The sequence below is a fragment of the Impatiens glandulifera genome, chromosome 1 (assembly GCF_907164915.1).
Source record: "Impatiens glandulifera chromosome 1, dImpGla2.1, whole genome shotgun sequence".
Classification (NCBI taxonomy): Eukaryota; Viridiplantae; Streptophyta; class Magnoliopsida; order Ericales; family Balsaminaceae; genus Impatiens; species Impatiens glandulifera.
The window spans coordinates 46,227,502-46,251,762 of NC_061862.1; the positions used below are offsets into that span (position 1 = coordinate 46,227,502).

The 24,261-nt window shown below is 26.1% G+C and overlaps 1 protein-coding gene across 1 annotated transcript; it reads right to left on the reverse strand.

Annotated features, from left to right (window-relative positions):
- Window positions 1–3,493: 3,493 nt before the first annotated feature.
- Window positions 3,494–13,801, reverse strand: LOC124926723 (subtilisin-like protease SBT5.4). The gene is made up of 12 exons (XM_047467008.1): window positions 13,789–13,801; window positions 13,726–13,742; window positions 7,012–7,127; window positions 6,811–6,908; window positions 6,553–6,732; window positions 6,354–6,465; window positions 5,523–6,084; window positions 5,360–5,454; window positions 4,830–5,075; window positions 4,460–4,574; window positions 4,194–4,380; window positions 3,494–4,116 (listed from the first exon to the last, which is right to left on the reverse strand). The coding sequence occupies exons 1-12, from the start codon at window positions 13,799–13,801 to the stop codon at window positions 3,542–3,544; spliced, it is 2,316 nt and encodes a 771-aa protein (XP_047322964.1). The 3' UTR covers window positions 3,494–3,541.
- Window positions 13,802–24,261: the final 10,460 nt, after the last annotated feature.

Sequence of the window (24,261 nt, forward strand, 5' to 3'; positions counted from 1 at the left end):
ACTCACGAATTGGCTGCTGCAGAGAAGAAAGAACTGATTAGGTTAAAAAATAACAAAAAAGAATTTGGGATTGAATTTGGGCTTTTCTACATATAGAATAATTCTTAATTTTAAAAAATATATAAGTTAATTTTTTTTTTAAATATATATAATGTTTAATTATTTTATTTTTAGTTTATATTATTTTTTTACTTTTTATTTAATTAAATTTAAATAATTATTAAATAAAAAATCGATTTTAATAAAAAAAATTAATAATACTATAAAAATTAAAAAACTATGTTATATAAAAATAATAATAAAATTTTATGGTTAATAAAATTTTAAGTCAATTTTAATTTAAAAAAATTAAAATAATGAAATAAAATATTTTTAAAGTTTAAAAGTAAAACATAAAAATATAAAAAATTAGAATACTTAAATTATAAGGTTATTATGAAAGTTTATAAATATATATTAAAAAATAAAGGTGGTTGTATAGGTGCAAAGGTTGGGAAAAGTTTTTTTATCTTTTAGTTTTTACCCACGCTTAATATGCGTTGGCATATAAGCGTCGCCAAAAGTCTTTTTAGTTGTAGTGTGTGCCTATTTTTAAAGAGCAAAATGTGGTTAAAGAACAGGAAACAAAAGATAAAGAAAATTATGTACAATAAGAAAGCAATATGAAGAAGGAGGTGAATCCTCAACCTAATCATGTTGAAGAGATGGTTGATGATTCTCAATCAAATCAAGTTGAAGTGGTTTCTGATGAAAACAAAGAGGAAGATACTTAGGTTAATCAAGAGGAAGAAGAGAATGCCAATGTTGATATAGAGGAATCTAAAGTTGTTGAGGATTCCAAAGATGAAGCTGAAGGAATTAAAGACAATGATCTCGAAATTTAAGTTGAGAACAATAAGGTGAAGAGTTCAGAAATTCTGAAGAATAATTCTTTCTATCAAATAAGAACAAGTTCATATAAAGAAAAAAAATCAAGATGAGAATATGTAGTATTCATCAACCTCTTCAGTTCATCCCCCGTTCATTGCAAGAGGAATGGGAAGGGGAGAGGAAAGACAAGGGGAAGAGGAAGACAATATGTTGAAACATCATGTTAGTATGGAAATAAAAATCCTGATTGGAATAATTAGGATTTAATATAGTTTGTAATCTTTGTTTGTAATCTTTATTTCTTGTATGTTTGATTGCTACTAATCAGGTTCTTTAGGGTTGTTTGATTGTCATCTTATAATCCTAGCTAAGACTTGTCTATCTTTGATTCTTGACCCTCCCACTTTTGGGATTTTAATGAAATAGTTTTAACCGTTTTCAAAAAAAAAATATATTATAACATATTTTAAATATATATCAATAAAATATAAAATAATAATATAATATATTATAATATAGACAAGAAAGGATGGAGAATAGTATAATAGGAAAGTGCAAACAATAATTTAAAAAAAAAACATTTCAAAATTTATTACTTAATTTAAAAAATTGAATTATCGGTTCTGGGTTAAACCCGGTTAACCGACCAAAACCGGTAGAACCAGAACCGGTAAAACCGATACCATTAACGACCGATTAATCGGTTTGTAAAATAAAAGACAAAATCGGTCTTAACCAGAACTGTTTAACCGGTTAATTAACCGGTTAACCGGCCGGTTGAACACCCTAAATGTAATGTCACAAGTTTATCAAACTTTATATTTTCAAACTTCATATATTTAAATTTAAAAGATTTTATTAGCTTAGTTAGTTAAAATGTTATATATATATATATATATATATATATATATATATATATATATATATATATATATATATATATATATATATATATATATATATGAAATTAAGAGTAATAAGTGTATAAATAATTTTTAATTTTTCTTTCAATTATTTCTTTCTATTTATACCAAATATATATATTGATCCTAGGACTCAAAGCCGCACTATAAAATTAAATAATAACATTTATAAATTAAAATTTTCCACATTACTTGTTCTATTATATATTCATCTATTCATTCATTTTATAATTATATATATTTAAATATATTAATTTATTTTATTTTGTTACCTTAATTTATCTTTTAATTTTTTTCTTATTTTAAGTATTAATAATATTCTTTTTTTTTTTTTGTTAATTAGAGATCTCAAATCATTATCTAATTAAAAATATTTTTTTTCAAGTAATTTTATAATAAATAATAAATTTTATTATTTAAATTATTATTTGTATAAATTAAATGATTTATATTTTGATATATATATTTTAAATTATTATTTTTATAAATTCAATTATTTATAATTAATTTAATATATATATATATATTTCAATTATTAATTTATATAACTTTATAATAAAAAAATTAATAAGTTCACCGACCACTTCTACCGATTTTTCAGAAAATATATTCTCTATTGTCATAACAATATATTTAAATTATCATTTTTTATAAATATTTACTTAATAAAATTTTATAATCTAAAAAAAGAAAAATCAATGAGATTAAAATCAGCGTATTTGAATCAAAATGGATAACTCACAAAGAATCATCATTTATGGGAGGTGTGGCCAATAAATTCATACGAGATCGTAACCAACGATGTGTTAGGCAAAATCGTTAATAATTTAGAGAAAGATGATTATAATCGTTTTATTTTATGAATAATTAATTATTATATTATTATCGTTAAGATATTTTAAATTTGTCAGTATTTTATCAATTATTTATGAGAATGTTAAAGTAAATATTTATTATATTATATAAATAATAATTGAAATGTAAATATATATATATATATTAAAATATAAATAAAAAAATTTATAAAAAAAATATTAAAATTTATATATCAAAATATAAATAATAAAATTTATAAAAATAATTATTTAAAATATATATCAAAATATAAATAATTTAATTTATACAAATAATAATTTATATATCAAATTTATAAAAATAATAATATATATATATAATAATAATATTAATGAGTTTAAATATAAATAAATTGAGTTTAAATAGTAAAATATAATTGGTGAATAAATAAAATGTTTGATTGGAAAGTTGAAGAAAATATAACACTGTTATATTGGAAATTTGTTCATTGTTCAACATCACTCCTATTTTTTGAAATCAATTTGATTTTGTTATATTGTTTATTTTAGTTTATTTGTACATCATATTTTCTTTTATTTTTTCCAAATAAATAAATAAATTATATTTGGCAAAAATAAATGATACACTTTTATGATCAAAACATTTATTAAAAAAATTTTTTTTTATCCATTTTAACATAAAATTATTTTATCTAATATATTTATATCTTTCATACAAAATCACTCTTGTTATTTATTATAATAATTTTCAAAAATAAATATGACTATTGCAAAATGCTAGTTTTCAGAAATATTCAAAATAAAATATTAAAAAAATAAAAATAAACATAAATTAATGTTCTTTTATTTAAACCATGTGCTTCTCAATAATAATTTTAAAAAAAAAGGATAAATAATTAGATTTGGACCATTAATTCTACATCAACTTAATCTTCATTTCTTAGTAATGGGGGATTTAAGGCCAAATCCGACTACTAGTGGACTCCTCACCTTGTGACCATATTTGTCCCACCACAAAAGCTTTCCATGCACAAATTCCGTGGTTATGTTAACACCCTCATTTTTCTCAACCTTCATCATAAACTTCTTCTCTTCTCCAATCCTTGAGAATTTAAGAGTAGGTGGATTCACCGTCACCGATATTCCATTCGGTACACGAACACGGGCCACATAGGTTCCCGGTTGACCGACATTCTTTAGAGTTCGTGTTACGATGACCGGATTGGACAAGTCGGGAATGGTAATTGAAGGGTAGTTATAGTCAAGAAGGCTTGCATTCTTAGAACATGTGTGATCAGAAATTCCGGATAATTGACGAACTCGGGCTTCGCTGTATCCATACGCGCAAAGAAAGTTCAAGTGGTCAACGAAACTCAAGTCGTAAACCAAGCCAGGATCATTGGCAAGGTTTGGACGTATGTGCCCAGCTCCGTAGTTGAAAGGGGTCGCCTCTTCTCTTTTGAAGCCTCCTACTAGCATTGGATTGCCCGTATTGTCTCTTGTCCAAGCTGTGAATTTAAAGAATTATATAATGTGAGACCTTTTAAAAAGTGTTATTTTGTTGCAACCACGTGTAATTAATTACCGGTTGTCATAAGAGAGGATTTAATGGCGGCTGGGCTCCAATCAGGATGAAGCTTCTTCAGAAGTCCGACTACTCCAGAAACATGAGGACACGCCATGGAAGTACCGGATTGCTTGATGTAATCAGTCCGACTCTTCCATCCGGTATTGGCTGCTATGATGCCCACTCCCGGAGCTGTTATGTCAGGCTGAAGATCGATAATCAACAAAAGGGTTACATATTGTTCAAATGAAAAAAAATTGATATCAATCAATTTCCATTCGAACCTTGAGGATTTCGGGTGTTAATATGTTGGGACCCTTGGAGGAGAAAGAAGCCATGAATGGATAAGGTTTCACGTCAAATATTTCCTTTGTTGCTGATATATATCCGGTAGGTTTTCTGTTTAAGATAACCAAACCGAGGCATCAATATTATGAACATGGGGTTTCGAGAGAGAAATTTAGAAAAATGTTCATTCACTATGATATAAGTCTAATGAAAAAAACAATTAAAAAATCCGAGTGTCAAAAATTTAAACAAACACATCCAAAAGACAACCAAATTTTTAAGAAATAAAAGTTAAAACGTAAAAAAAAATGATCACAAACGAATAAACATACAAAATTAAGTGACATTTAGAGATGATATACTTACTTATTGGACTTGATATATTCAAAAATGGCAAGGCCATCAGTGTAGTTAACATTTGAAGTGGGTAGAAAATAAGGGTCCTCCTCTATAATGTCATTCCCACTGGATTCATCATTACAAAGTATCATACCAACAGCTCCAGCTTTAAAGGCCACGAAGCTTTTTTCTTTTGAATTCTTATCATTGAGGCAGACCAACAGTTTATCCTTCACCTTCTTCGGGTTTAAACTCCCATCCTTACACAACAAACTAAATCATGAAGATCAAAATCTCAAAATCCATTCAACACCCACTTCAAGAATCAATCAATTCTTTATATTTTATAAAAAAAATACTTATTTTGTAATATATGTGCCAGCTGACGAAAAAGCTCAATGTTGCTAATAAAGCAAAATAACTTAAATTAGCGACAGATAGATATGTCGCTAAATTTCCACAATTTCTTTATAAAAAATTCGACGGATCTTGTCTGTATCCGTCGCAAATTTTTGATCAAATCCGGCAATCAAATATAGAATGGAGAAATATCTTACGCGTCCAAAGGAGCAACACCTGTGGCGGCGGCGTCTGCAGCTGAAATAATCGGGTACATTTTCTCTTTCGGTAAAGACTTGGCAATGTTTGTTCTCTAAAAGAATTAAACTTTAATAAAGCAAATCGGTGCGTTTAAAAAAAAAAAAAAAGAAGAGTATATACCACGAATGTTTGTCCATTGCCGAGATTGATTATAGTTCTGAATTGGCGATCAGTAGTGCTGGCTGCGACCGTAAATAGCCACGGAGAAAGGTTCTCAACGGTCCAATTACCCATGGATTCTGTGTTACCTGCAGATACAACCACGACTATCCCTTTTTTCACAGCGTGAAAACCGCCGATACTAATAGCATTTCTGATGTGGCCGAAGTACTCATGTCCAGAACCGCTCGAGATGGAAATAGAGATGACATCTACGCCGTCATGTATGGCTGCATCCATTGCCTCCAGGATGTCTCCGCCGTTGCACATGAGGCCATATTCGTTTTTCAACGTAGGCCAACACACCTTATAGGAAGCCACACGAGCCCTTGGTGAGCCGCCCTTCGCGGTGCCATTACACACTCCCACAATACTTGCGTTGTGGACAAAGTTGCCCCCGGCCGTTGAGAGAGTGTGGGAACCATGGCCATTAAAATCGCGGGGGGAGATCATCAATGGGTTCAAACTATGATTGGATTTTGATTTGTAAACTTCGTTGAAGTACCTTGCACCGATGAGTTTCCTTCAAATATTTTGTATTAATCCAATGTCCAATAGTTGATTCTAATAGTTGTTTTTGCTTTTCTTTTTTGAAAAGATAAAATTTTTCTTTAGTTCAAGATTATGATTTTGTGGTTAAAAACAAAAAACAATGTGAAATATACTCGGAAAATATAAATAAATAATTAAGTTTGATTATACTTTAGTATAATACATATAACAAGAGAAAAAATAATAATCAAAAGTTTTATTAAAAAAAAAAAACAAATAAGAAGAAGGTAAGATGCCTACTTGTTACATGGAACTCCAAAGACGCTAGTATTATTTTGACAAAATCCCTTCCAACGTGAAGGAATAGGACCATAATCATAGTCTGAGAAACTCTCGGATTCTGGCCAAACTCCTTAAAAATTTATTATAAATTATGTGAATATTTAAGAATTGAATGATCAATAAAAGAATAATTTGATAATTAAATAATACAAAATACCCGAGTCTATATTTCCAATGATGACATCTTCACCATATTTTGTCTTATACCATAGAGAATTGAGATAAAGAGCGAATTGAATGCCATTACGAACTTTCTCAAGATGCATGAAATCCCATGAATGTGTAGTGTGCAAAGGACTCGCTTTGTTTAAAAAAACAGATACAACATTTGGATATTCTACATAAGATATGTAAAAATTACATAAATAGTAAGACATTGTAATGCAACACATTCATGATAATTAAATCGTTCTACTTGCAATTTTTGCTGCTTGGTTTTCGTCAAGTAAGGCTGTGAAACCATTGATATGTTTTGTGTACGAGTTAATGATACTATCATCAACACTATCTTCACTGTAAGTCATATTTGAAAAAGAAAAAAACAAGTTATAAAGATTTAGATCTTAGAACTATCATAAACACATTTTACATATAATGATTAGAATATAGAATTCACCTATAGAGAAAAGATGAGAGAAATTGGCGATGTGAATTCTCAACCCTATCCATGCTAACATTGTTCATCGGGTCATATTCTCCATGTTTGTGTGCTCCCATATAGACTACATAAGCCTATTATTAAGAAATAAAGAAGTCATCATGATCATTAAACAAAAATAGTACAAGAAAGATCAAAATTATTAACGATTCTATAATTGACATGTACTAATGTAACTTATTTAAGTAGTTAGAAGTTAACAAATTAAACAAATTCTAAAATTTGAAGATACTTATTATGAATGAGCCGAAGTAAGCTAATAGGATTAACTAGTTCGAACCATCTGTGGGGTATTAGGCATCAAAATTTGGATATTTCCCTTTAGATGTAAGATTGAATTATAGGTAAAAAAAGGCGGGCTTTTCATGGAAGGTGCATATGCTGAATACCCTGTCCGGTACTCTTATATTATCAACTTTCTTAATAGATCTGGTTCTGGATTATGAGATTTATTTTTCTATTAGATAGGAAAGGCGGTTGCACCAAATGTTCTTAAGCGGAAGGTTCATGATTCAACTCAAACTTTGGGTGTTTCAATATTACGTTTTTTATTTAAAAAATAACGATTATAGAATTAACCCTAGGAAACAACAAAGCTATTGTGATTCTTTGTACATATTTGTTACAAATTTCATTGATTACTACAACACAGTGTTTTACTTCGTTATGAAAAAACGATGAAAGACTTAGGATTATGGACATACTTGTTTGACATCGGAGGAAGCCGAAGCCAATAAAAAGGATGAAAGAAAACCAAAGGCAAAGAGGCACACCAATATTTGGCAGTCCATTGATGAACAAAATATGATGAAAAAAATAAGATGAGCTAAGGCTTCTTAAATAGTGATAAAAAGCTACTTTAACTGTAATAATCTTCGTGTATGTAATTAAGAGTATATATTATGCTATGATTCAATTATTTAATTAAATTTTAATTTGACCGTATAAATATTAACCTTATTCATTCACAAATTCAAATTTCATAATTGTAAATTAATTTTAAACCGGGTAATTAAATAAAATTAACTACACAAAGTACATATAATAGTTTAGGTAAGTATTCATTTAAATAAACTGTATTTGTATATATATATATATATATATATATATAACAAAGAATGATGTATGTTATTTTTTATTTATGTTATTATTGATGTGTAATTGATAATTAATGACCCAAATAATTTATATACAAGAATTTAGGAAACAGCCTTAATTAGTAAAAATATAAAATTATTCTAATATTTTATAGAATAAAATATTTTCTAAATAATAATGTCTCAATATCCCCTTAAGATTGACATCTAAAATTGAATTGGAGATGTTTAAATGTTAGAAAATCTCAACTTTAAAAGTGTGATTCGAAGTTAATGTTTTCCTTGGTCCTTTTTCAGATTTTTTTTTTTAGATTGTCTCTTTGATCCATCATTATTTTGAGCATCTTTTGAATTATTTTATATTATTCTTTAGTTATCTACAAATGAAGTATTGGTTGTAGATATTCTTTCTAAGGTCACATTGTGTTGGGATGTTATTTCCTTTCATACCAAGTTTTGATATCATCTCATAATTTATGTGAAGTTACATTACTCTAAAGTGAACATTATTATTTTTGTCAACTATGTTCATTATCCCAGTCCTTACCGTTGCATCAACTATCCTCCAAAGAGTTTCTTTTTTCTTTTAAGATCCTCAAGAATCTTGTAAGAACCGATGAAGCATGTATATATTCATCTTTTAGTAGATCAAGACCAAGCCGAATACTAATACTTTATTCGAAGTTGATCAATTAAGTAAGAACTATTGATGTAAGAATTAATAAATGTAATCAATATATTAGAGATGGTTAAATTAATAACTAGAATATAAGATAATATATATGTAAGATATTATAAATTGTGATAATATAAATATCATATTATTCTATTATATTAGTTTTCTTATAGGTTGATTATAATGTCTATATAATAGACATAACCTATGTAACCAGAATAAATCATTCAATCGGAAATATTTTAACATGGTATCAGAACTAAAATTTTGTCCTTTAACATAAAATATTTTCTTCCGTTGCCTCCATCTTATTTTTTTTTTTTCACTATAATTCTCTCCCTCTAATTTAACATTAGTCATACAAATACTGAAACTCCCCCAGTCTCCTTGCAATTTCTTTGAGTGAAACTTTCCACCTAGTCAAAATTCACACAATTGTCGATAAAAATAAATATAATAATATAATATCTAGAAAAACAAATGATGAAATATCTAAATACCTAAGTTTGGACAAATATATTAAACAATATATAGAATGCGATAAATAATTAAAAGTTGTCAAAAAAAAAGATTAATTATATTTAAAATATAAAAAAAAAATTGTAACTTAAAACACTGTAATGAATCTGAAAATCATGACAAGGAGGATTGTGCTACATTTTTATATTCAAAAATAAAAGTTACACATAATTTTAATATTTTATAAAATAAAAATAAAATAAAAATAATTAAACTAACATGAACTGACAATAAACTGGAATGAAATGAACTACATATTTGTTTTTATGCACAAGATTAATTTATTTTAAAAGAAAGATATAAGTCTTGTATACAATTTTATTTGTCTAATATGTTGTTTATATAAGAATTGCATTTTAAGTTGATTTTTTTTTAATGTAAGTTGAATGATTAATCATATTAATTATATATTTATGTAAAAGTTATGAATACAAACTAATAATTTAAGTGATTTAGTGGTTAAAATATTCATGGTATATAATAAAGATAAATGTTTGAATCTTGTGAGATATAAATTTGAAAAAATTATAAAAATTTATATGAATGAATAATGAGATAGTTGGTCAGTCAATGTGCTGATAAAAAGTTGTAATAATGAGATAGTTGAGTTCAAAATACTAAAAATAATGTGTGAGATGATTGTGTATAAAATATTTGGAGTGAGGTTATGAGATTAGTACTGAAAAGTGATGAAATAGTTAAAGTATAAAATGTTCTGAGTGATGTGACATAAGATTATATAAATACTGAAAGATTGAGAAACAAGAGATAATTGTGGTTAAATATGATGGTCATGTACAAAATGTTCAGAGTGAGGTTACAAGATTAAGTATTGAGATCATGAGATTCATTGTACAAGGTCGATGTAGAAATAAAAGATATTAATGATTAAATATGTTAATAAGATTGTTAGTTAACCAAAACGAAAAAATAATTGTGAATAAGATAATTAGTTAACCGAAGTGATGGTAAGATGTCGGTAATAATGAAATGGTCGGGTACAAAATACTCGGAGGAGATTAAGTACTAAAAGGAAAAAGTTAATTGTGGAACAAATCTGATAATTTTTTGTTTAATTGAAATGAGAAGAACTTAATAATATGAATAGAGATAATTTGGCAAAAATGCTCAAAAAGAGGTTAGAAAATTCATTGAAAATGTCGATTGAGAAATAATAAAAAAATAAGAGTTAGAAAGATATTGATGGTCGAAAATGAAAATAAGAGTGTCGGTTAAAGAAGTTAAAAAAAAATTATCAATTTTTTTTATAATATCATGTCAACCAATAAGATATGCAAAAAAATAATCATCTCTCAATATTTTGAAGAATAAGGTTTTAATTTACCTGGCCTTTTTTTTATTAGGTCTTGTTTCTTTATTTTATTTTGAATACTCATTAATTGTTTTATCTGCCTATATTATTATCTTAAAGATAATATCTGATAAGTAAATTTAAAAATTGCTTGGATAAGTCATGAAAATAGTTTTGTAAGATCTACTATATATATTGGCGAGCTTACAAATCTAAGTAGATTGTCAATGAGGATGAAAATACGATATTCTTCAAATTCAATAATATTAAAGCATTATTGGAATAAATTAATATTTTATTTTATAAAAAAAACATAGAATTGTCAAAAAAAAAAAAAAAAAAAAGTATTATGTGAATATTTAAAAAAAATAAAAAGAAAAGAAAAGAAAGTACTAAACATCAAAATTTTATTTTCAATTTGGTTTTGTATAATTCCTTTTTTAAGGGATTGTAATTCCAATACTAATTAAAAAAAATATTTCCAAAATGACTAATTATTTAATAATTTTGTAGATATTCACATCCATTATCCTTTTTATTTCTAATACACGTAATGGGTAATGATGGAAATGGAAACCGTCTCGAGTTAACCTAATTGAATTGGTTCAGATTTTCCATAATTTGACCGATAGTAGATTGAGGACAGGGCGAGGATATATTTGTGTCGTCACTCAACCCGACCTTACACCGATTTTCATATAAGCACTATAAACATAATTATTTTATATATATATATATATATAATCAATATATTTTTTTATTTATTATATCTTATATGATTATTAAGTTTATTTCTTTATAATAATATAAAGTCTTATTCTGATTGGAGTTATTTAAAAAATATAGAGAAAAAATAATTATTATTATTTGATAATTTTGAGGAGGTTATGATTATTTTTGGTAAAAAATTTAAAAGGTGTTGATATATATAAATAAAATAAAAAATAATAATTTAAAATATAAGATATTTTAGTATTTTGGTTAGTAATTTGAGTAATGTAATGAATGAGAGGAGAGTGAAATGATGTTAGATTTGTTTTGATTATTTGAAAAATTAAAACCGAAGAAGTACTAAATTTTTAATATATTAAATTAAAAAATTCGATAATATAATTTTACTATTATTTTATTTTTTTAAATATGGTACGGTGTTACGAGAATTTCCCAAAACCAAATGGTAAAGAATGGTAGTACAAAATTCTTGATTACCATCCCTAATTGTGTGCTTGGGAAGCTGTTTCAAATTTTAAAATATATCTCGAATATTCACTCTGGATTGCAAAGTATTATGTTACAGTTATTATGAATATTAACCTGATTATAAAGTAAATTTAGATATTGCTAGTTTACTTTTTATATTTATATATAGGTTAATATCCGATTAATTCACAAGTGCCATATAAATAAATATATTATATGCAAAATTAAAATATAAATGAATAATCTTGACCTATCTAATGATTATTTTTTTTATAATTAACAGTAAAAATTAATATTCAAATTTAAGTACAAATTAAAAAAATTATAAAACATATATGTCAAAAAAAATATATTATATATGAGAGGATAAATAACTAACAAGTCGGGAAGTTTGATGAAATTACCCTAAAGATCAGCTTATTTGATTTTTTGGCCGCATAAAATAAATGCGCTGGTAAAATATTTATTTATTTTTGGACAAAAATGTCCCCGTTGCGAGACGCAAGTGAAAAGTCCACAATAGCGAGACGAAATTTTTTTTTTTGAAAAAAAGATATATAAAAAAAATTATCTCGCGATTGCCGGTTGTGTCTCGCGATTGAGGACGTCTCATGACAGCGGCAAAATCGTTAAAAAAAGAAAAATGTGTTACCAACGCTCTTTATTTTAAGCGCGGGTCAAAAAGTCAAATAAGTAAATCATTATAATCATTTCGTTAAATTTCCCCTTTTTAACCGAAGTGAAAGGGTTATACATGTGAGATAACATAAGATCGATTAGGAGACAAAATCTTCCAAATGAAAATATCAGGTTTGTGTAAAAGAAAAAAATATATTTTTTTTTAGGTAAGGAGCTAACATTCATGAGTTAATATTTCTCTTAACTTGAACAGATTTAAGTGTAAGTGAATAAATTAGTAACATTTACTAAGAACTTGAGTTAAAAAAAAAGTAATTTTATATTTTTTTAAAAAACTATAAGGCCTTGTTCAGTTGTGGGTTTTTTAAAAAACCAAGAGAGAGAAAAATTGAATGATAGGTGATGATTTTGAGAAATTAATGATTATTTTTGATAAAAAAATTTAAAAGGTATTGATATTTATAAATAAAATAAAAAATAATAATTTAAAATAGAAGGTATTTTTGTATTTTGGTTAATGATATGAGTGATGTGATGGGTGAAAAGTGATTAATTGGAAAATGGATTTTGTGTGGGTTTTTTAAATAACCCAAAGAGAACCAGGCCTAAGTTAGGCCTTGTTCGTATATGGGTTTTCAAAATAACACAACCAAATCAATTGTCACTTCACTCCCCCTCTCATCCTTCAAATCAATCAAGTCATTAACCAAAATACTAACATACCCTCTATTTTAAATTATAATTATTTATTTTATTTATATATATCAATACCCTTTAAGTTTTTTTACCAAAAAACATCATCATTTCCTCAAAATTATCACCAATCATTATCAATAATCATTTTTCTCTCTTTTTCCAGGTTATTTATATAACCTGGACCGAACAAGTCTTTAATGTTTCTATTTTATTTAAACCGGTTGACTAACAATTATAATACTATATTTGGGTTAAACGAATAAATATTATTAAATTTGTTAATATTATATATAATTAAATTATATTTTAAAATATTTAATTTAAATTAACACTCTAATAAGATATTGTTTAAAATATAATTTTTAAATAAATAAAAGAAAAAAATTGCCCAAACTCAACATCAACTCCGGAACTGGACGTTTCCAAACAGGGCCTTGCCCGACTTTCTCGCATGTATCTTACACCACGTGTTTATGATATCTACATTTAAATGTACTCCGAAGATAGGGTCAAAACACATCCGTCTAGTGTGCTTTTTTCACTGCATACTCTAGTCCAGGTATCTTCTAGTGGTCTTCTAGTCTTATCAATTGTGCCCGTCTTGTACATCTGCAACGTTTTCTAGGAAAAAATAGAAAGAATAACCGAATTATCAATAGGCTGTTCGGTGACTTTCGCGATTGCCCTCACTGAATCGACTTGAATCTGAATTACGATTAATTTTCGGTTTAATTATTTTTTATCTTATTTAAATATATTAATATTCAGTTATTTTATTATTTAAAATTAATTTTAAGTTTTAATATATCATTCATACAAATTTATATATCATCATATTTAACTTGATTTTTATAACAGTCTAATGAATTTGATATGATTTTTGATTGGTACAGTATAATATTATTAGAGAAGTCATCCAAAAAGAGAATGGGGAATTGAAAATAAAATGATGTTTCATTAATTTATGGGTGGAAAAAAAAAAGTGTAAGAAAAAATAAAAAAGAGAGAATAATTTTTTTAATTATATTTGTTGGGCCTTATGGGTCCAGCCCAATTAGGCAATATAAAAAACAAATAAATCCTAATTTTGTTTCTCTCTCTACCACAATTTTCAGTGAGAGTTTTGTGAAGAGATCAAGAGAAACAGAGTGAAAAAAATACAGAGGAAGAAGAAGAGAAGGAGAACAGAGTATCATCTTCTTTGTCTTGATTACCCTCATGTTCATTTCTCTCTTATTTGTAAAGGGAATTTCATGTTTTCTCAAACCTAGATTTGTTTGGGTTTGAATGAAATTAGTTTCTCTGTATGTATACCTCAACTTTAGGTTTAAAGTTGAGAAGAACAATTGTATCGGTTTCTTACTGATTAGTGAAATCTGTTGGTTTTGCCCCGTGGTTTTTTACCCTCCGTGTTGAGAGGATTTTCCACGTAAATCTGGTGTTCTTTATTACTTTGTTGATCTTCTATATGATTTGGTTGACTTGTGAAATTAATCAGATCAATTGATTTCAATAGGAAAATATTATTCAACTTGAAATTCCTAACAAGTGGTATCAGAGCTGTTAGGTTTATTTTCTATTGAAGAGTGCTTTTCTCAGGTTCAGATGGAAGGCAGTAGCACTATGATCAGGCTGACAAACAATAACTGGCAGATTTGGAAATTCAAAATGGAGGACATCCTTTATTGTAAGGATCTGTATGAGCCAGTTGAAGGAGATAGTGCAAAGCCAAAAGAGATGGTTGAAGCCGATTGGATAAAACTGAACCGAAAAGCAGTCGGCACAATCAGACAATGGCTTGATGATAGTGTTTATCACCATGTAGCAATTGAGAAAAGTGCTCATGAGCTATGGAAGAAGCTAGAGTCATTGTATGAGCAGAAAACGGCAAGTAACAAAGCGTTTCTGATCCGAAAGTTGGTAAATCTGAAATTCAGAGAAGGCACAGGTGTTGTTGAGCATTTAAACGAGTTCCAGAGCTTGATTAATCAATTATCAGTGATGGAGATGACCTTAGAAGATGAGATACAAGCCTTATTGCTATTGGGATCATTACCTGACAGTTGGGAGACATTGGTTGTGACAGTTAGTAATGTAGCTCCAAATGGTGTGCTTACTATGAGTATAGTTACTAGCAGCTTGTTCAATGAGGAGACAAGAAGGAAGTCAACTAATACAAATAGTGCACAGGCCCTAGTCATAGAGAACAGGGGAAGAGCTGAACACCGACAACAATCAAGAGGCCATAGAAAGTCAAGAGGCAGATCAAAATCTAAGGGAAGAGAATGTTATCACTGTGGTAAAGAAGGTCACATGAAGAAAAATTGTAGAGCCTGGAAAATACTACAAAATGAAGGCAAAAATCAGAAGAAAGATGATGAAAACAGAAATACCACAGCCACAGTAACTGCAGAGGATGTAGTTATTCTTTCTTGTGAAAAGGAACAATATCTACATGTAGAAGATCACCAAGGAGTTGAGTGGATAGTTGATACAGGTGCTTGCTATCATGCTACACCGAATAAAGAGTTCTTCACCACGTACAAGGCTGGAGATCTTGGTACAGTGAAGATGGGTAATACTAGTCACTCAAGCATTGTGGGTATTGGTGACATTTATTTGCAGACAGAACAGGGGCATCGGTTAACACTGAAAGATGTGCGGCATATTCCTGATTTGCGTCTAAATTTGATATCAGATGATGCATTGGACAAAGATGGATTCAAGCATTATCTTGGTGGTGGTGAATGGAAACTCAGCAAAGGATCAATGATTGTAGCAAAAGGGAAGTCGTGGCACTCATTGTACAGAACACATGTGAAGGTACTCAAAGATGATCTGAATGCATTAAAGCTGAAAGCTCTCTAAATCTGTGACATCAACGCCTTGGCCACATGAGTGAGAAAGGGCTGCGAATTTTGGTGAGGAAGCTGCACATCCCCTCAACCAAAGATGAGGTTCTGGATCTATGTGACTACTGCCCATTTGGTAAGCAACATCGAGTCTCTTTTAGTCAGACATCAGAAAGAAAACATAATGTGTTAGACTTGATTTATTCTGATGTGTGTGGTCCTTTTGAAGTGGAGTCATTGGGTGGCAATCGATATTTTTTAACATTTATTGATGATGCGTCTAGAAAGGTGTGGGTTTATTTTATGAGAACAAAAGACCAGGTATTCAATTACTTTCTAAGTTGACATTGTGTTGGAATGTTATTGTCTTCCTACCAAGTTTTGATATCATCTCAATTGATGTGAAGTTACATTACTCTGAAGTGAACCTTATTATTTTGTCAACTATGTTCATTATCAAGTTCTTACCGTTGCATAACTATTCTCTAAAAGAGTTTCTTTTTTCTTTTAAGATCCCCAATAATCTTGCAAGAACCGTCAATGAAACATGTATTCATCTTTTAGTAGATCAAGACCAAGCCAAATACTAATACTTTATTCGAAGTAGATCAATTAAGTAAGAACTCTTATGTAAAAATTATTAAATGTAATTGGAGATGACTAGATTAATTACTAGAATGTAAGATAATATATAGGTAAGATATTATAAATTGTGATAATATCAATATCATATTATTCTATTATATTAGTTTTCTCATATGTTGATTATAATGTCTATATAATAGACATAACCTATGTAATCAGAATAAATCATTTAATATGAAATATTTTAACATGGTATCAGAGCCAAAATATTATCTTTTAGCACAAAATATTGTCTTCCGTTACCTCAATCAATGGTTACTTTAGTCATTAATGGAAGGCTTAAATAAAACTCTATTACCTCTTCTCATTTTTGCACTATCAGTTTTCTAGATCCAATTTAACATTAGTCATAAAAATACTGAAACTCCCACCAATCTCCTTGCAATTTCTTTGAGTGAAACTTTCCACCTAGTCAAAATCCACACAATTGTCGATAAAAATAAATATAATAATATAATATATAGAAAAAACAAACGATAAAATTTCTAAATACCTAAGTTTGGACAAATATATTAAACAATATATAGGTTGCGATAAATAATTAAAAGTTGTCAAAAAAAAAAAAAGATTAATTATATTTAAAATATAAAAAAAAATCTAACTTAAAACGCTGTAATGAATTTGAAAATCATGACAAGGAGGATTGTGCTACATTTTTATATTAAAAAATAAAAGTTACACATAATTTTAATATTTTATAAAATAAAAATAAAAATAATTAAACTAACATGAACTAACAATAAACTTGAATGAAATGAACTACATATTTGTTTTTATGCACAAGATTAATTTATTTTAAAAAAAAAAATATAAGTCTTGTATACAATTTTATTTGTCTAATATGTTTATATATAAAAAAAACAATAGACTTGCATTTTAAGTTGATTTTTTTTAATGTAAATTGAATGGTTTATTTTGAATGGTTAATCATATTAATTATATATTTATGTAAAAGTTAAGAATACAAACTAACAATTTAAGTGATTTAGTGGTTAAAATATTCATGGTATATAATAAAGATAAATGTTCGAATCTTGTGAGATATAAATTTGAAAAAATTATAAAAAATTTATATGAATGAATAATGAGATAGTTGGTCAGTCAATGTGCGGATAAAAAGTTGTAATAATGAGATAGTTGAGTTCAAAATACTAAAAATAATTTGTGAGATGATTGTGTATAAAATATTTAGAGTGAGGTCATGAGATAAGTACTGAAAAGTGATGAAATAGTTAAAGTATATATAAAATGTTTGGAGTGATGTGACATGAGATTAAATACGAAAGATTGAGAAACAAGAGATAATTGTGGTTAAATATGATGGTCATGTACAAAATTGTTCAGAGTGAGATTACAAGATTAAGTATTGAGGAGAGATTCATTGTACAAGGTCGATGTAGAAATAAAAGATATTAATGATTAAATATGTTAATAAGATTGTTAGTTAACCAAAACGAAAAAATAATTGTGATTAAATATGTGAATAAGATAATTAGTTAACCGAAGTGATGATAAGATGTCGGTAAAAATGAAATGGTCGGGTACAAAATACTCGGAGTGAGATTACGAGATTGAGTACTAAAATGAAAAGGTTAATTGTGGAACAAATCTAATAATTTTTTGTTTAATTGAAATGAGGAGAACTTAATAATATGAATTGAGATAATTTGACAAAAATGCTCAAAAAGAGGTTAAAAAATTCATTGAAAAATGTGATTGAGAAATAAAGATATTGATGGTTGGATATGAAAATAAGTGTTGGTTAAAGAAGTTAAAAGAAAAATATCAATTTTTTTTTTAATATCATATCAACCAATAAGATATGAAAAAATAATCATCTCTCAATATTTTGAAGAATAAGGTTTTAATTTACCTGACCTTTCTTTTATTAGGTCTTGTTTCTTTATTTTATTTTGAATACTCATTAATTGTTTTATCTGCCTATATTATAAATATATATATAATAATGCTTAATTTTTAAAGTGTTCGGATTGTCGGGTCGAGAGCTGTGGTTAATTTGGATATATGTGAGAGTAATGGATACTTAGATCAGATTGTGGGTTGACCCCGCCAATAAAAATTTTACCGTAATATTTTTTCACGGTTTTTTATATTATTACTCGTGTAAATGCACGGGATACATACTAGTTATCTTAAAGATAATATCTTATAAGTAAATTTAAAAATTGCTTGGATAAGTCATGAAAATAGTTTTGTAAAATCTACTATATATATATACTGGACCTTACAAATCTAAGTAGATTGTTAATGAGGATGAAAACACGATATTCTTCAAATTCAATAATATTAAAGCATTATTTGAATAAATTAATATTTTATTTTATAAAAAAACATAGAATTGTAAAAAAAAAAAAAATATATTATGTGAATATTTTAAAAAAGTTAAAAAGAAAAGAAAAGAAAAGAAAATACTGAACATCACAAATTTATTTTCAATTTGGTTTTGTATAATTCCTTTTTTAAGGGATTGTAATTCTAATAGTAATTAAAAAAATATTTCCAATAAGACTAATTATTTAATAATTTTTTTTTTAGATATTCACATTCATTATCCTTTCTATTTCTAATACACGTAGTTGGGTAATGATGGCAATGGAAATCGTGTCGAGTTAACCTAATTGATTTGGTTCGGATTTTCCCCAATTTGACCGATAGTTGATTGAGGATAGGTTGAGGATGATATTTTTGTCCCAGTCCGACCTAACAACGATTTTGATATAAGCACTGTAAACATAATTTTATATTATATATATATAATCATTAATATATTTTTTTATTCATTAAATTTTATAAAACTCAAATATAGAGAGAAAAAAAATAATTGTTTGATGATTTTAAGGAGGTTATGATTATTTTTGTTAAAAAATTTAAAGGGTATTGATATATATAAATAAAATAAAAAATAATAATTTAAAATATATGATATTTTAGTATTTTGGTGAGTAATTTGAGTAATGTAATGAATGAGAGGGGAGTGAAATGATGTTAGATTTTGTTTGGGTTATTTAAAAAACCAAAACCGAACAAGTATTAAAATTTTAATATATTATATTAAAAAATTCGTTAATATAATTTTATTATTATTATTTTATTTTTTTAATATGATACGGTGTTCTGTGAGAATTTTCCGAAACCAAACGGGACAAGATGGTAGTACAAAATTCTTGATTACCATCCATAATTGTGTGCTTAGGTAGCTGTTTCAAATTTTAAAATATGTCTCAATCTTCGCTCTGGATTGCAAAGTATTATGTTACAGTTATTACTAAATATTAACCTGATTATAAAGTAAATTTAGATATTACTAGTTTACTTTTTATATTTATATATAGGTTAATATCCGATTAATTCACAAGTGCCATATCAATAAATATATTATATGCAAAATTAAAATATAAATGAATAATCTTGACCGATCTAATGATTAATTTTTTTTATAATTAACAGTAAAAACTAATATTCAAATTTAAGTACAAATTAAAAAAATTTATAAAACATATATGTTAAAAAAAAATATTATATATGAGAGGATAAATAACAACAAGTCGAGAAATTTGATGAAATGACCCTAAAGATCAGTTATTTGATTTTTTGGCTAGCGCATAAAATAAATGCGCTCGTGAAATTTTTATTTTTTTGGACGAAAATGCACCCGTTGCGAGACGCAAGTGAAAATTCCACAATCGCGAGACGCAACCGGCAATCGCGAGACGAAAAAAATTATTTTTTTTAAAAAAAAAATATATAAAAAAAAATCGTCTCGCGATTGAGGATGTCTAGCAACAGGGACAAAATTATCCAAAAAAGAAAAATGTGTCACCATCGCTCTTTATTTTAAGCAGTGTCAAAAAGTCAAATAAGTGAATCATTATGATCATTTCGTCAAATTTTCCCAACAAGTCAAGTGATACAGAATATCCGAAGTAAAAGGGTTATACATGTGAGATAACAGAAGATCGAATAGGACAAAATCTTCCAAATGAAAATCATGTTGGTGTAAAAGAAAAAGAAAATTCTTAAATAAGGAGCTAACATTCAAGAGTTAATATTTCTCTTAACTTGAACAGATTTAAGTTTAAGTGAAAATAAATTAGTAACATTTACTAAGAACTTGAGTTAAAAAAAAAACTAATTTTATAATAAATTTTATATTTTTTTTAAAAGACTATAAGTTAATGTTTCTGTTTTATTTAAATCAGTTGACTAACAATTATAATCCTTTGAAAACATTTTGGGAAGGTTGGGAATAAATATTATTAAATTTGTTAATATTATATATAATTAAATTATATTTTAAAATATTTAATTTAAATTAACATTCTAATAAGATATTGTTAAAAATATAATTTTTAAATAAATAAAAGAAAAAAATTGTCCAAACTCAACATCAACTCCGAAACTGGACGTTTCCATACGCACCACGTGTTTATGATATCTACATTCAAATGTACTCCGAAGATAGGGTCAAATCACGCTTGTCTAGTATGCTTTTTTCACTGCATACTCTAGTTTGGGGTGTCTTCCAGTAGTCTTCTAATCTTAGAATCAGTCGTGCCCCTCTCGTACATCAACGTTCTCTAAAAAAAAAATAGAAAGAATAACTGATTTATCAATAGGCCCATTCAGTGACTTTCGCGGTTGCCCTCACTAAACCGACTTGAATCTGAATTACGATTAATTTTCAGTTTAATTATTTTTTATCTTATTTAAATATATTAATATTCGTTTATTTTATTATTTAAAATTAATTTTAAGTTTTAATATATCATTAATACTAATTTATATATCATCATATTTAACTTGATTTTTATAAAAGTCTAATGAATTTGATATGATTTTTGATTGGTACAGTATAATATTATTAGAGAAGTCATAAAAAAAAATGGGGAATAGAAAAAAAAAAATAATGTGTCATCAATTCATTAGTTAAAAAAAAGAAAAAGTGTGTAAGAAAAGATAAAAAAAGAAAAAGAGAGAAATTCTTTTATTTTTCCAAGTTAATTAGAATGCGTCAATTTCATAAAGGGTCATTAATAGGGATGTTCTTCGATTTTTGGATTATTCGAACTCCTCGATTCAGTTTCTTCGAGTTTTTATTTTTTTATCCAATTCAAAAACCAAATCAAATTCGAATAAATTTAATAAAACCGAATCGAGTTCGAATTTGATATTCGGTTCGAATTTCGAATTAAACCGAATTTGATTTTTTTTTTAATTTTCAAATCTTGAATTCAAATTATTCTAATTTAAAACAAATTAAGACTTAAGAGTTTTGACAAAGAAGAAACTCTAGAGATAGCGAGATTAGATAGATCAAATCTTCATAGGGCAAATATAGTAAGATTAGATTAATAGTTTTTTTAGGTGGACGACTTATGATCTATGAAGATTTTTTTTTATATGAGAATAATGATGAAAGAAGGAGGTGGGGACTGAAGAATTAGGTTAAAAAAATAAAGACGAGGGATGAAGTGGCGGCTAGAAGATTATGTTAAGAAAATAAAGACGAAGGAAACTAAAGAGATTATTTGATTAAGATAATTTTATTAAGTTTAGAGAATATATATGAGTTGTACCGCTAATAAATTAAGTTAAATAATATAAATGAGGTAACTAGGTAGACAACTAATAAATTATGTTTACAGGCGGGCTGAAATAGGTGAAGACCGATTATATATTATATATAATAAAATAAATATAATATTATATATTATAATATATAATATATTATATTATATATATATATATATAGAGGTTACGGGTTTGGTAAGAGGTATAAAAATATAGATATAATATATCTACAGTAAATTTAAAATGTTGTTTGGTTAATTATTATTTATATCTACATAATTATTTAGATATAATTTATACCTTCAATCAAGTATAATTTAGTAACTACTTCTACTAGTTACAAACCTGCATACGTTTTAATATTTATCTTTTATATTTTAGTTTTATAAAATTATTAAAAATTTAATTTTTTTATTGAATTGTAAAATATATTAATATAAAATTATAATTATATACTTATTTATATTTAATTATGTTTAATGTTCTAATTTAAATAATAATAATAATAAATAAATATATAATTACTTATTTTATTTGATTTTTTATTTTTTATATATTTTATTTATCTCTGTAAGAGAAAAAAAAATATTTTTTAATCATAAAAAATTAAATGTGAAAATTTTATATATAGTTAAATATAATAATTATTTAAAAAAAACTAATAATGTTAATTAAAAAATAATATTCATATATAAAATTAATTTATAAAATAAAATTGTATTTATAATTATTCATATACAAAATTAATTTATAAAATTATTAATAAATTATATTTATAATTAATTATATAAATTAATGATATTATAATTAATTAATACAACTTATATCTATATAATTTATTTTTAAAACTAATTTATAATTATACTATTCTAATTTCAAATATTATTTTATAATATTATTATTATTAATATTATATTATACAAACAATTAATATTTTTTATATATACAAATATTTAAAATAATACATAAATTTAAAAAATAAGATAAATATTAAAAAAAATTAATAATACAAACTACCTATAAGATAAATATTAAATTAAAAATAAAAATTATATAAATATAAAGATAAAATAATCTTTTTAAATTTTGTACTATTTTCTTATATCACCAACCAAACACAAAATAATAAACTTATATAATTTATACATATTTTATACTTTATACCAAACACTAATAACCTATATAATATATTTATACCTCATAATACCTCCTTACAATTTATACCCCTTACAATTTATACTTATATAACTAATATCACGTACCAAACGCTACCATAATAAATAATATAATATAATATATAATAAAATAAATAATAAAAAATTAATTCGTTTTTTGGTTTGGTTTCGAAATTAAACCCCACCTCGAAAATCAATTCGAAAATCGTATTTGAATTCGAATTTGTTTGAAATTCGATTCAAAAACTAAAAATGAAATTCGAATTCGATTCACCGAATTCAGTCGGATATTCAGTTCAGACCAAATATTGAATATGAATATCCTAGTTACTAATGATCTTCTGTCAATTTTTTCGTTAAATATAACGGTTTTAACTAAAAACCTTCCAACTATTTTGATAGTTACTTTACCTTCAAACTATTTGATCATTGATTTTAACATTTAAATTATTTATCTTCAAAACTATCAAATTTTCTCTCATTCTTTCTCAAATTATTTCTCTCTCTTTTTTTTTTTTTTTTTTTTTTCCAGTTATTTTAAATGATTTAATTATAATATTTTATAAGTTAAGTATGTATTATTAAAACAAAATAAGATGTATAAATTTTAATGACAAAACATTATATTAATTTAAAATTAATCATATAATTATTTAATTAATAAATTAATATCTCGGTTAATCAAATGCAAATCAACTAGGCATTATTAGATGTGACTAGTTGTTTAGTCTAATATAATTAAACATAATAATGATAAATTAATTATTAGATGTTACTAGATGGATCAACCAACTTCGGGAGGGAG

Excerpts from the sequence above, each read along its gene's own strand:
- LOC124926723 (XM_047467008.1), bottom strand. Across the intron at positions 6,466-6,552 it reads CATTGGAAATATAGACTCGG|GAGTTTGGCCAGAATCCGAG; the intron begins GTATTTTGTATT and ends TAAATTTTTAAG. Across the intron at positions 4,117-4,193 it reads ATCCTCTCTTATGACAACCG|CTTGGACAAGAGACAATACG; the intron begins GTAATTAATTAC and ends TTAAATTCACAG.